At 30.4% G+C, this 14,734-nt stretch overlaps 2 protein-coding genes across 2 annotated transcripts in view; both read right to left on the bottom strand.

Moving 5' to 3' along the window:
- Nucleotides 1-14,734, bottom strand: part of LOC126734491 (uncharacterized) — a 39,773-nt gene that overhangs the window by 6,309 nt on the left and 18,730 nt on the right. The window lies entirely within an intron of this gene.
- Nucleotides 1-14,734, bottom strand: part of LOC126734651 (uncharacterized) — a 54,687-nt gene that overhangs the window by 22 nt on the left and 39,931 nt on the right. Inside the window, exon 4 of the mRNA XM_050438349.1 lies at nucleotides 60-1,085. Coding sequence (XP_050294306.1) covers nucleotides 60-1,085 — 1,026 coding nt within the window. The remainder of the gene's footprint in view (nucleotides 1-59; nucleotides 1,086-14,734) is intronic.

The following is a 14,734-nucleotide window of genomic DNA, read 5'->3' on the forward strand; positions in this document are numbered from 1 at the left end:
GACGGGTAACGATAATGCCGCATGTAAGGTTATACCTCCAATATTAAATGCCGCTTTACCTGTAGGCGCACAAAGTAACACTTTTAAACTTTCGGGATTATTACCTGGTATTGAATTGAAATGGCGTAATAACGACTGAGTTATTGCTGTAATTAGGTGACTTTTTCCGGTACCAGCTGGACCACTAAGTGTGCAGTAAAGAACTTCCCCTTCAATTAAACTATCTTGCACGACATTAAGGAACTGATATTGCTTATGGTTCAGTTTGCTTATGAGGTCTTCATACTCTGAATCGCTTATTTGATGAGGCGTTGGGAAAGCGATATGTTTTACTGGCGCTTCGTCGTCTTTCTTATCGATGATGTGATTGAATGGATCATAAATGGGGTTGTCTAGTCCATAAGGCATAAACTCATCATCGATTTCTCCACCGAATCCACCATCGTCTAATTGATTTGATCGTTCTTCGGCAAGTTTCAGTGCTTCGTCGATTACCTGTTCATCTAAGACATTGAACTTTTGTCGATTTGTAACAATTTCTTGGTATCGATCTTTGTATATGGTCTGTTGATCAATGTTGTCATTTTCAACTTCATCCACTTCATTTCGCCATGGGATGTATAGCATTATTTGTTCCCTATAATAGTTGAGAGGGTCTTGCTGAAGTCCATAACTACGGTAGGCTAAAATTTTAGCATGACCCCTTTTAACTAAAACGCCACTTCCATCTTTTAAGGGTAAACCGTTATTCTTTATTTCTGCTCGTTTCTTAAAGAAGTCATAGTAAGCTGCAAATTCTGCCAAACATATGTTTTCCATCTCATTGGGCCTTTGCTCATAATGTTCTATAAGCCCATCACAATAAATATTGGGATCATCATTGTCCATTGCTTTAAGTTCTGTTAATGGTTTCAACATTTTTGTCCTTTCCTTGATTGGATTTGTATGGATGTATACATAGGAGGTACAGGTGTCATGCATCGGTAGTTGTAACACGCTGTAGGCGGCTTCCTGGGCACTAACTTCGCTCGCATTTAAGAAAGCTGCTGCAAGAGATTTAAGTTTGCCTTTAACATCTAAGTTACCTTTTTTAATTTCTTCCATAGTCTTCATTAATATATCAGATACACCTCTTTGGGACTTATTGATATAGTTGACTATGTAGGTGCAACAACCATATGGCTCAAAAACTAATTGAATGTCCATATTACTCTTCATCATGGAGAACATCTCTGCATTAAAGTTGTTAATAAATCCATCTTTTGGCAGCCTTTCTAAAAATAAAGTGGTTTTAAATATGTTGTGCTGTATAACATTAAGATACTCATCCTTAGACATACCAAGGTCAGCCAAAAAGTTTTCGAATGACAAATCTGGTTTATCTTTAAGCCTACGCATTATCATCAAAAACTTTTCAGACATGGCCTTACGTAAATCCGCTTCCTTGGTTTTGTCAATTTTTATTGGCGTTAGAATTACCGATTTATCCATTGGCAGGAATGGGATACCATACCTGCAAACTTTGTGTCCCCGCACTTCTTTTTGACACGATTTAGAATGATGATGCGTATTAAACTGAATTATATCACGGACACTTTCTAAATCACTATTACAAGTAATATACCGGTTCGCGAATTCGGCACACTCTTTGAAACTTTCTGGTGTTTCTTGGAATTTTGGAGCATTGGATAACCACAATAACCCGTGAACATGAGGAGACCCACGATGTTGAAATTCTATGCGGTAATAATGATGCTCTATGGGATTTTGTTTAAAGGGTCCATTTTGACTCTTCATATGCTTGAATAGCAGTTTGAACCGATAATCAAAGTATCTGGCACAAGTTATCGGATCTGTTCTAATTAAGCGAGTTTTTTCTAAGTACGGCATACTCGCGGCCTCCTCTAGAGTAACGTCTTTTTGATCAACAACTTGTGCTAATACCTTGATTAATTCGGGCCATGCTGTTTCGGCTGCTGAAACGGTAAAGAACAGTGTAGGGATTCCAAATTGACGAATCATACACAGTAATTTTGTTTTTTCGTGCTTCCAATAAGCAGGTGAACCTGGAATTTTACTAAGAAAATGGAATCCCATGTCACTTCGAATCAGCTGGTCTAGAAAATTTGCTTGTTTTACTTGTCCAGCTGTATATTTTCCATCCTCATTCCTCTTTTTCCTGAGACATGTTGCAATTGCACTGGATAATTGAATTAGTTGACGTTTTTTAAAGGTATACAACAGATAGTCTGTCCTTGCAAACCGCCTGTCTTTGTGCTGGAGTTGTATTTTCGCCTGGTCAGAATAGGCGAATTTTGTAAAAAATTGCTTAGCATGTCCACAGAAAAGTGTAGGAAATGAGAGTTCATCGCTAAACTGGTCCAGCATCAAATGTATTGGCGTTTTACCTTCTCCTGGGGCAAAACAGATATTTTCTAGGTTACATTTGTCAAGCAAAGTTTCTTGGCCCCCAGGATTTAAGGGCTCTTCTTCTTCATCTAAGAATTCATCCAAATTGTATATGTTGTTTTTTTCAATTGAAGATTCTGCTTGAATATTTTTATCGTCATTCTTAGATTCTAGGGGCACTTCCATTGTTTCGAAAAACGCATTATCGAACAATTCTTCAAAATTTTCACTACACACCATTTTAGAATCCATGTCCACCACTTTTGAGCTTTCATTTAAGATCTGTGTAGAGGATTCTACTTGAGACTGTATATAGTCATTAATATTTTTTTCCCAATCATCGGATTGCTTTATACCTTCCTGTATGTAAAGAGGTTGTTGACACAAAAATTTTGCTGCTTTTAGAACAACTGCGGGCCGTATGGTTTCCAGGAGATAATCATTTTTATAGTTCATTTTTCTCTTGAGCTTCACCTGAATAGTTTGCGTCTCCTCTACATTTCTAGGCAATAATTTGGTCGAAGTATCTATATTTATAGGGACATTGACTATTTGGCCAGTTATGTAACACTGTCGTGCATATCCTACCTGTCGGATTTGCATGAAAGGTAACCTGGCTGACACCATCCTTTCTTCAAGGATAGTCAGATCTTTTAGCTCAACTGGTATAGGGTGAACAATATTATGATTGCCAGACCAGAACTTTGGCAATTGTCCTTTATAAATGTTTTGTGAGCACGAGTTGCACAATAAAACTCCATCATTGAAAATTTGTGCAATGAATTGGTTTCCAAATTTTCTTTCTAACATTTGTACATCTATTTTTCTACATGAAGAGGGAAACCACAAACGCAAACAACAACTGCAAACAACAGTCGGCCCCTCTCTTAAAGCCAATTCAAAATTCGTTGGACGCTTCGTTATAATCTGTGGTGGCTGCTTCTCCTTATTCTTTATTTCTTCTGATGCCTTTTTACCTACATCTATAACTTTTTGTTTTTTTTGAGTTACAGTTTTTGACGACAATGCATCATTGTCATCAATAACTGTCAACGGCTTTCGCTTATTAGACTTTTTTATAGGTTCATTAGACTTTAACTTACCTGTACTGTCCTCTGAGGTCTTATTTTCGGGCAACTTTTGTTGCAAATGTACAGGCTTACCAGGAATCTCTGAATTTTCGTTATTGGTACCACTTTCGTTTTTTGCCACCTTTTTGGATAAATATGTTTCTTTTTTCTGGCGGTTTTTTGTTTTAGCAGACTTCTTACTCATTTTTGGCATCTAAAAAATCAACAATTCTGAATAGATTTTGGTAATTGAGAATTAAACTAACAATTTAAATGAAATATTTAATTATAATATTTTATTGAAAAGGTGCTCATCCAGAACAATCTATACCACTTTTATTAAAATGTTTGCATATATTTTATAAAAATTAAAGAAACTAAATTTAATGTTATAAAATAGATGTAAATAAATCTAATTTATATTCATTTATAATCTAATTATTGTAATGCAGTGGTAGCGGTTAACAGGATTAATGCAATAAAGTATCTAGGTCTTATTATATAATTAAGAATGGTTTTAAAAAAAAATGTAAAAAAAATTAATACATTTTTTCTCAAGAATTGCAAGAAATATATATTTTTTAATATTTTATAGAAGACTTTAATATCGATTTATTGAAAAACACCTTTTATGGAAGCAAGATATTGAATGATATATACACAAATGGATTCACACAAATAGTAAAAGAGCCCACTAGAATAGTCCCAAGAAGCCAAACATTAATTGATTTTATAGTTACAAATAATAAATAAGCATCTCCCATACAAAGTATATTTGACACCTAAAATAAGTGACCATTCCATCCTGTCAGTAACTCTTGGTAAACAAAAAGAACAACCTGTTGATATTATAACATATCAACGGTCTTATAAAAACTACATTTGTGATCAATTACAAGAAGAGCTATTAAATATTAACTGGAACCAGAATATCTCCGATATAAATCTTTAGGCATATAAATTTGTCATGGATATCAAAAACGTCATGGACAATATGTGTCCTAGGATAAAAATAGTTCAAAAACAAAAATTTCTTAACAAAAACTGGATTACCCATAAAATAAAGGCATTGATGCTGGAAAGGGATATATTATATAAAACGGCTGTTATAAATAAGGATGAGAACACCTGAAATTAATATAAGACCAAAAGAAATATTATTGTAAATAAAATCAAATGGGGGAAGGAAAAATATCATCAGGAGATCGTTGATGCACATAGAAATAACCCAAAAGAACTGTGGAAAAACTTTAAAACTCTTTTACCAGGAAAAAAATTAAACGATGCCAGATGAAATAAAGTTTGAGGTGGCAATAGTAAAGCAAGAAGCATAAATTGCAAACAAATTTAACGAATATTTTGTTAGTAGTATTGCTAGTATTATCCAATATATTTCACATCCAGCAACAGTTATAGATCCTAATTTGAAAATTTCTAACAACAATAAAGTTTTTTCTAAATTTGAAATAATATCCATGGCAAAAATAAAAAGCATTCTTAAAAGTTTAAAAAATATAGGAGGTGGTGAGAGTGGAATATCGAAACAGGTTTTATGTGACGCCTCATATATTGTTGGTGATCGTCTCTTAGATGTGATTAATACATCTCTTAGTACTGGCATCTTTCCTGAATCATGGAAGTTATCAACAGTGATTCCTGTTCCCAAGGTGTTAAATACAAAAAATTATAATAAGTTTGGACCAATAAACACAGTACCCATTTATGAAAAGTTGCTAGAATCATGTAGGAGCAGCTTTTTGATTTTTGCACTAAGAATAAATTGATAATACCAAATCAATTGGGTTTTTGGGAGTCTCACTCATGTGAGTCAGTTATTGTTGGTTTGTGTGATGATTTTCTCAAGACCATTCATTGATACTGGTGAAATGGTGTTGGCGGTATTCCTAGATTTCAGAAGAGCCTTTGAAATTATAGACAGAGATATTTTGATTAACAAATTAGAACAGTTAGGAATTAGGGGGGAGTGTTTTAGACTGGTCAAAATTCTATTTGTGTAATAGGGTCCAACCAGAAAAACATAAAAATTTTATGTCAGAAATTCTTAATGTTGCATATGGTGTTCCCCAGGGAACGGTCTTAGGTCCACTATTCTTCATCCTTTATATCAACAATATGGTAAGGCAATAAAGAAGCGTAAAATCTTTGCAAAGAAATTAAAAACTTGTCAAGCTGACATGAATAATGTGTGGATTATTGTAAATGGGGAAAAAAAAAATTATATGAAAAGAGATTAAGTATCTGGTAGTGATTTTAGATGCTAACCTAAAATTCCATGCCCATGCAGACTACATTATAAGAAATTTTTTGAAAAAAGTAGGATTACTGACACGAATCTGTAAAAATTTTATATATGCAAACAAAATTACAGATTTACAATGCCGTTGCACTTCCCCATTTACAATAATTCTGTTCTGCACTGCTGTTTGGTTTGCCTCAGTATAAAGTGGACCAACTGGAAATAATACAAAACAGAGCTATGAAATTAGTATTGAAATGTGATAGTTATGCTCCTGTTGAGTTTATGTTAAATGTCCTAAATATGTTATCTGTAAAACAAAGAATTATGTTTAATGTGTACTTGTTTATTTTTAAAATAAAGAAACATCTACTACCGGAATACATTTGTCAAAAATTAAGAGAATTGGCAGATGTACATGAATACAATACAAGAAATTTTACAGATTTTATTCTAGTAGATAGATTTGTAGCCATTGTATATGTAAAAATGTTAACTTTCATTTTAAGCTCACAATTTTATCTTTACCATTTTATATTTACAATTTTAACTTCACAATTTTCTATTAGCATTTCATTTTAATTTTACTCTTGGAATTGTATTTACAATTTTAAACTTTTTTATCTTTACCATTTTTAATCTAGGTTAGTTTTTATCCCTTTTTAATGTTTAGTTTTTCCTGCTTCTCAAGGTTTTTAATTTTTCTCCTTGCAGCCTTATGTGTTTTGTAGTATGTATATTTTATATACTTTTTTCATACCAGTTTTTTGTATGTAGATAATAGCTACATAAACAAACTAAAAGCTAAATAAACACTATATTATTATTATTATCTTTCACTTTTTGGAAGATTGACAATATTCAAAACAAATTTCTAGCCTTATTTTTATTATTGCTCTTTCTTTTATATTTAGCTAATATCCAACCTACAAATATAGTTTAATAAGGTATGGATGTGATTAATATTAACATGACATTTTTAACCAATATATAATACCAAGACAAGAAATTCATTTTAATCCTACTCAAAAGACAATCAATTTTCACCTTGTAAGAACAAACAAAACATCAATAATATCTTATGATGTGATTTTAGTTATTAAGCAGCTGTGATTTTTATTTGGTTTGTTTAATTTCCTAATTTTATGTTTTACTATTTAGTATTGCCTAGTAATAATATTTTTTTTAGCATAAGACAAAAAATATTATTATGATTGTTATTATTGTTTTTATATTAAAAATTTGTGAGGTTTCCTAGTTGTGTATATATTCATTCAAAAACAATAAAAAATTAAATTAGTAGACACATGAATAATAAAGGCACTTTTAAAAATGTCAGTATTTACATAGGCATAAAAAAGTAAAGCAATCAGTGAATATACTCAAACTCAAAAATGCTTTATTGTCAATATAAACGTAGAAGTTGTAGATAAAGCCAATAGACTGTACTTTAAAGGAATAAACACGAGAAACTAATTTAAAATAAAATAAATTTATATAAATTGGCATAATTGTCATGAAAAATACTTTACATTATTAGAATAGAATCACAATAAATAATAAGAGAATAAATTGCATTACTTTTTAAAATACATATATTATTAAGAAATTTTGAAGAGAATTTTTATATAGAAACTATATTTAATTTATGTGTTTCAAAAAAAAAAATATATTTTTTAACAAAAGTCTTTATTCAGTCAATCGAACAAAGAGAACTTATTTCAAATTTTTAACTATAATTAAAAATTGAATATTATTAATGGATACACACTTTATGATATGTTAGCTAAACTTAAATGCTTAATTATACATAGGGCCTAATCAGCATGACTCTTTATTCTGTATATAAATAATATTAAGATATACATATAATATAATAATATATAATAATACATAATATATATTGTTAGTTAATATTATTTACATTTAGAGCAGCTGAAGTATTTTTGCTGTTCAAATATTTATATTGTGTATAGGTGAAAATTTATATAGTTTTCTGGAAAAAGTGAGTTAGAAGCCATATTATGTTAGTAATATTAGCCATCAGCAATAATATCATTATTTTATATGGGAATATAGTTAGTACTATTAGTTGCTAGTACATTTTTTATGTATGATCATGCATTATTTAATGTTATTTTAATTATCAAGTTTTATTTATTTTTATGATTTATTACTTAAAATTATAAAATAAATAATGTTTAGTTATAATATACTCATTTAAAAATGATAAAATTATATAATGTGTAGAGACATTTTTTTTGAGCAGCATTGTAAATTTAAGAGCAAACTTAATTCTTCTCATTTGCACATACAGGCATTCAGTTCTTTAGGTGCAAAACTACATGAAAGACTATAAAATTAGAATTTTGGAATTGGTAAATGAATCTGTATCTTGAATTTATTATTAATAAAGCATTTATTAATATTAATAGCACATTTTTTGTTCTTAAATAAAAATAAAGGATAGTTTTTATTTATAAATACCAATCGGTACATGCAAATCTTAAATTCTCTTCATGTTTTTTAAATGAATATAAAAAAAATATGTCTAAAAGTCAATTTTATATATCAAGATTTAAACAAAAATAAAAAAATTATTGCAATGGTGGTAACTGTGTGATCATACTAAACATATCTTTACATAATTCTAATTATTTCTTTACAATATTAGAAAACACACCTATTACATTACAGGAATATAAAATTAATTCATTGTAAGAACTTTTGATGACAAATATTTGCTATAATTATTATAGTTAGATGCAATTACAACCTCATTGTTGCTACTATAATACAGTTGTAGTTACATTGTTGCTACAATAATTATCAATGAATACTTTTTTTCATTTAATCATATAAAATATAGAATATTTTCTTTTTTACTTATATCTTTTAAAATATTTCAAGTAATCTATCTTATACATAAAAATGTAGAACTAAAAACTGTTCATTATTTACATTCAATAGAGCCTCTATTGTAAAATTATGACACCTCAAGAGTCACTTTTTTATAATGTTGGTTATTATCCATTCTGTATTTATAAATAGTTATCTATAAGGGGATTTTCAAGAATAGTAAATCACTAACTTAAGTTAGAAATCTCAGATATTTAATTTAGGAATTTTGTTTCCTCCCATGGTTAATAAACAATTTTCTATTTTGTTAGGAAATTGTCATTCTTGTTATATGTGAATATATAAACCCATGTTCTTCATGTAAAGGAATAAACACATAGACATTTATTCTTAATTTCCAAAAATAGGATCATGTCTTTCACCTTTCCCTATTTTATCATATAACTGGATTTTAAAATTACTATGTTTATAATGAACTTACATGAAAATAAAAACTTACCTTTGATTTTGTAGAATAGGACTATGAAAAACGAACACTGATGCAATATGATGCAATGAGACCAATTTTTCTAAAAACTTTCCTTGCTTGCTTTGTCACTGCACCAGAGCAATTGCACCTCTAATAAATCTATGAATTATTGATCACTAACCTAAAAACGCTAAAAAATAAACTTATATCTAAAAACTGTTTATAACACTTCAAATATTCCGCAAAATTAGCACAAAAGAAAAGTTGAGAAATTTCCACGGAAATTTTGCAACTCTTCGATGCAAAAACGGAATATAAAATGGACGTTTGACGTTTGTTAACGCTGGCTACGCCGGTTGCTGACCGATGCTATTTTGTTTTTGTTTGTCATAAGTCAAAGCTAACTTTGTACCTGTGGTTTTAAGGTGCTTCTAAGTGAATAGAACGATTCGCAACGGCGACATTTAAGCACCGTCGCTACTGGCGACATTTTACAGTTTAGATTATTTTATTATGATGATTATAAGATTTTATGAATAAGTTTTTTTGTCACTGTAAACAGCATTAAAAGAAATGACTGCGGTTTTAATGACATTTTCTATTTGTATCTTCAATGTTATTTGAGGTATTTGTGGGCTCTCACAGTATCAAACGCAAGGATTTATTAATTTAATAGAAAATTATATTTTCATCAAATTTCAAATATTACAATATATATTATACAGAGTGTTAAAAAATTTGGTGTAAATATTTTAACAGCATATTGTTAGAGTCAAAGTAAGACTTTCTCTTCATATAAGAATGGAAAACTGCTTTCAAAGCTTGAGAAATATGGCTTCCGGGGTGCAATGTTAAAATGTGCAAGTTTAAAATTTTTATAAATTGCATAAAACTCGAATACAATACTTCAATCAGTTCCAGCCAATAGCAAAAAAGTTATGGTTAAGTCACGTGCCTTAAAGCTTAAATGTCAATTATCTGTCAAAAATTATTAATTTCATCCTAAATCAACCTAAATAAACTCCAAATACCAAATCTCATCCCAATCGGATCAATAGCAAAAGAGTTACGGTGTCGATTTAATAAAAATCGATTTAGATATTAATTGTTAATTAAATAAAAAAGTTTCATTCGAATCCTTTGGGAGTTAAAGCCTTTTCATTTCTTTAACATTTGACGGTTAATATCTGGGCAAAAAATTATTAAAATCCGTTAGACATTTCCGAACATCCGGGCATTATATTGATTAAATAACAGGGAGCACGGACTATAATTTGGTTGCTGGCCAAACCGACATATGATGCGTTCTCGATTTTGGTCGCTGTATTGCATCGCACGTAGCTTCACACACATGCTACATGTACATGCATACCTATATGTATTTTATCACTTTTATTTTATTTTATTATATCAATTTTACAGCTTATAGTGTGGAAATATGTATGAAAAAAAGAATGACTTTGCTAATATTTTGCCTGGGTGGCCTTTTGTGTACCTAGAATGATTACAAAATATGATTTGTTTTCATCCTGGTCAACAATTCAAGGGCTGTGGGACCCATTAGTTGTAAACTAGGAGGAATTGCATGTTTTAACTACTGATTAGTATACCACACAACCAGGAATAAATAAGCTAATTGAAGTATGTTAGGATTCCGCAGAGATCATGAAATGTGTTTGATGGGGCTCAGACCATGTACTTAAGGACATCCATCAAGAAATCATTGAGATTCTACCATATTGATGAAATTGGGAAACCAGGAAGAACTGCCTGTCTTTACTGTTGATTAGACTACACAACCAGAAATAAATAAGTTACATGAAGTATGTTAGGATTCCCCAGAGATCATGAAATGTGTTTGATGGAGTAGGTGCAATCATATGAGGAAGGAAATAAAAATTAGAAGTAAATAGGAATATAACAACTGAACTGTGACACAAACTGTAGACAATCAACTTCTTTGTTGTGGAACGGAGCAATATTTCAATGAAGTTTCACTTAATACTGGATTTTTTCACCAGAAGTTGGATGCATTTATAATTTATATACTTAATGTTATTTGAATGAAATATACATATGTAATTATATATACTTTATTTGTTTCAAATCTTGAATAGGCAAAAAGGCACGAGAATCTTTCAATTGGAGCTAAAAACCCTATTGTTGGGTAGAAAATAAAACTTATTTCATGCTTATATTCCATAACCTGTTTATTGTTTTATCAACTTTTGTCATACAGTTATTTACTTTTAATAATTAAAGAGAAAAATGATCTATAATAAAGGTTGAGTTTTATTCAAGATTCCATTCCTTAAGGCATAAACCAAATTTGCTCTATATTACTTTGCAGTCATTAGCATACAGTTATTATCCATTTTATACATATCTTTAATTTTCATCAGAATGTCTATAATAAATAGTTTACATTTTAAAACATACAATTAAAATTTACACTTTTTAGGCAAACAATCTTTACTCTCATATAAAGCATATATTATTGGGACAGTTTTCTAAGAGCTACTGTTTATAAGTGGCGAGCAGTTTAAATTTGTACACTTAATCCAAAATATTTCATAGACAGTCTTATTTATACCTGAATATTCTTACATACTTAACTTAAGAACTGATTTATTCTTTTGCTTAATTATAATACATCTTGTTAAATCAATGTTTTTAATTTATTTAGAAAGTCTTTTAAGATATGTACTTAGGTCAATAATAAGTTACAATGTCTTGCAGAACAGCAAACATATCTGGTTGTCAAGTTGGTATGCTAGCTGAAAGGGAGGACAACAAAAATTCAAGGACTAACCCTTGAAGCACACTTACAATTATCTTTTAGTTTCTCATAATGCTCTCGGTCAAATCAATATGCTAAATCATTTATAATATTTTTGTTAGATTAGCTATTTTACAATTTTATTTTCCAGTAGAAAAAGAACATGAATACTTACCCAATTCTCTTAAATATTTCAGGTTTATGTGTTTCGATGAGTTCACTCATCATTATCAGACTTTAACACCACATAGCTGTAATGTTTACATGAAAACCCAGTAAGTTTATAGGTCTTTCTGCTCCTCTAACCCAACCCAACCCGCTATATTATTTCAATCTTTTAGGTAGGAAAAATAAATAATGAACACAGTTAAATAATTAAGTAAAATCATCTTTATTTCATGAACTTATGTTACACTTACATATCACTTTATGTGATAGAAAAGAGACATTTTACAAAAGCAGCTGTTCTTACACCTAATTTAAACATAAACATAATTTGTTAATGCCATATACACAAAGGTGCTCACATATGTCGCAGAGAAAATCTTTACACTTCTTAATATTATTATTAATCAAAGGATTTAAAGCCTAAAAGTTTTATATTATAATTACATATATGAGAAATCATCATTTAGAAATTCTTGTATTGAGAAAAAACATTTTTTCAATAGATATTGTTTTATAGTAAATTTATATTGCAGTAAAAAACTTGGTAGGTAACAGTTTAATGGTAGCAGGAAGAGCATTATAGAGTTTGGGAGCAAAGAAGGAAACCCAACACTTAACCTTGTGTATCCTATAAAAATTTGTATATATATGTTCTCTATTTCTCGTAAAATGAAAATTGTACAATTTTGTGTGTGGAGTAATCACTAATATGATGTTTAATATGTACTAAACTATATGATATATAAATACTTCTCTGTAAGGAAACTATCTTTGGTATCTAAATAATATAGAATATAGAACAACAACAATAAGATAAAAAAAAGTCTCTCCAGTTTTGGACTGGCTTTTTCTGCTTCTTTTCACCACCATCTTCCACCTTATCATCAACTCAACACTTGAAACATCTAGCTGCCAGAATCTGCATTCCTCCCCTTCGATAGTGCCACAACTGGATGCTATCTACTGCTTCGATTATCCTCTTAGATGTTTTAAAGCCTGGCATCTCGCTGACCTGAGCATTCAGACTAAGTGGCCTGCTGCCAGTCATGAGCAAAACCATTAAGATACTCTTGCATGGACGTTAATTGTTAGACCATACAGATATCTATTTGTTATTCATATTTGACTAGGGACACATAACTGTAGTTGAATTTCCTTACTCTTTTAAGGTTACACACCTCTTGGGTGAAAACTGATTATATGCTTATATGCAAGGTGTAATATAACATTTACAGCGTTTAGTTAAGTGGAAATTTGCCAATCTTTGACATTTTGGGCCTTATTCTAACTAATAAGTTCAATATTTTCTCCTTTTTGGTCTTGTTATTTATTTACATAATACATGTAGAGGTTAGGTTGTCATTGAAGCTCATATTACATTAAGGCCTACCTTTCACGCTTGCGTTTTCTTCACAATTCAAATAATAACAATGATCCACAGTCCACAGTTAGATTTTGTGTTAAAATAAATAAATAGTAATTAAACTTTCACTCCCGCACCCAAAATGCCATGTATGAGTCCTTCCGTCGCATGAAAACACGGTAAATTCTAAAACTTTACAACTTTGTCGAATGATCACAGCTAAAGGACGGCGACTTGGGAAAAGATATGCACATAATCGGATTCTCCAGAGTCTCTAGAATTATTCCATACCGATTTCGGGAAATTCTGAACTAATTTAAGTATTTTATAAATGAAAATAAGTAGCAACACCGAGCCGATTCATTCACGTTGACGTCATGTCACTGATGTCATCAAAACTGCGGTAAAGGTCGGCATTAAAATCGCCCGTAGACGTCAAAATCGACCATTTTCAGACGATGTTTTAGGGTATAAAAAAAGGTTTTTACCTTATGATTTGTACATGGAAAAATAGTATAAAGCCTTAGGAACAGTTTAACATCAATTCTGGACCGATTCCAGGTGGTTTTAGTAGTCAAATTTCGATTATAAAAAGGGTCTTATTTTCGAACGGAAACGGTCGAAAAGCGCAGGTTTCATTGCCTGGGTGACGTGCTTGTTGGGTGCTAGACCACTTATGGATTGTACCATGATCATCCGGCACTGGGGGGGTACAGCATTCCACTGGTCCATTTTTGGCACTTTTCATAAAAAATTAAATTTTCTTGGAAAATTGTGATATTTCAAACAAAACGGTATATAGTATATTATAGCCAGATAAATTCCGCGTGTCTGAAGGCAAAAATGGTCTTCCTACGTTACATAGGTATGCCAGTATTAAGCGTCAAAGTTAAAAAAAGGTGTAGAGCAAAAACTACTCTACGTAGATGACTGTAGAGTATATCAGAAAAAAGCTCTTAAAAAGTATTATAAACGTTGAAAGTTTCAAATTTCCAAGTGTCACCCTTAAAAAGTTATTAAATAAAATGTAATTTTTTTTTGTCAATTTTTTTGACCTTCATGGGAAAATTTTTTTATTGCTCGCCCTGTATGGTTCGCAAAAATTTCAGTTATATGGCATTTGAAAGATAAAAGATGAAGCTATTTTTTGAAAATTTTTTTTTTCCCGAAATAAGTTTCGTTTGGCGGCAAATTCAAAAAAACTGAAAATGCCAGAACTCGTTAAAAAATTTTTTTTGAAAAAAAAGCTCTTAATATGTTATTTCTCTCATAAAACTAAGTCTTTTCGCCGAAAAACTTTTTTTATAAAAATTATCTTTTAGCCTCTGGAACATTTTGAATTTTTTTTTTACTGAACTTT

The sequence above is a fragment of the Anthonomus grandis genome, chromosome 3 (genome assembly GCF_022605725.1).
Source record: "Anthonomus grandis grandis chromosome 3, icAntGran1.3, whole genome shotgun sequence".
NCBI classification, from domain to species: domain Eukaryota; kingdom Metazoa; phylum Arthropoda; class Insecta; order Coleoptera; family Curculionidae; genus Anthonomus; species Anthonomus grandis.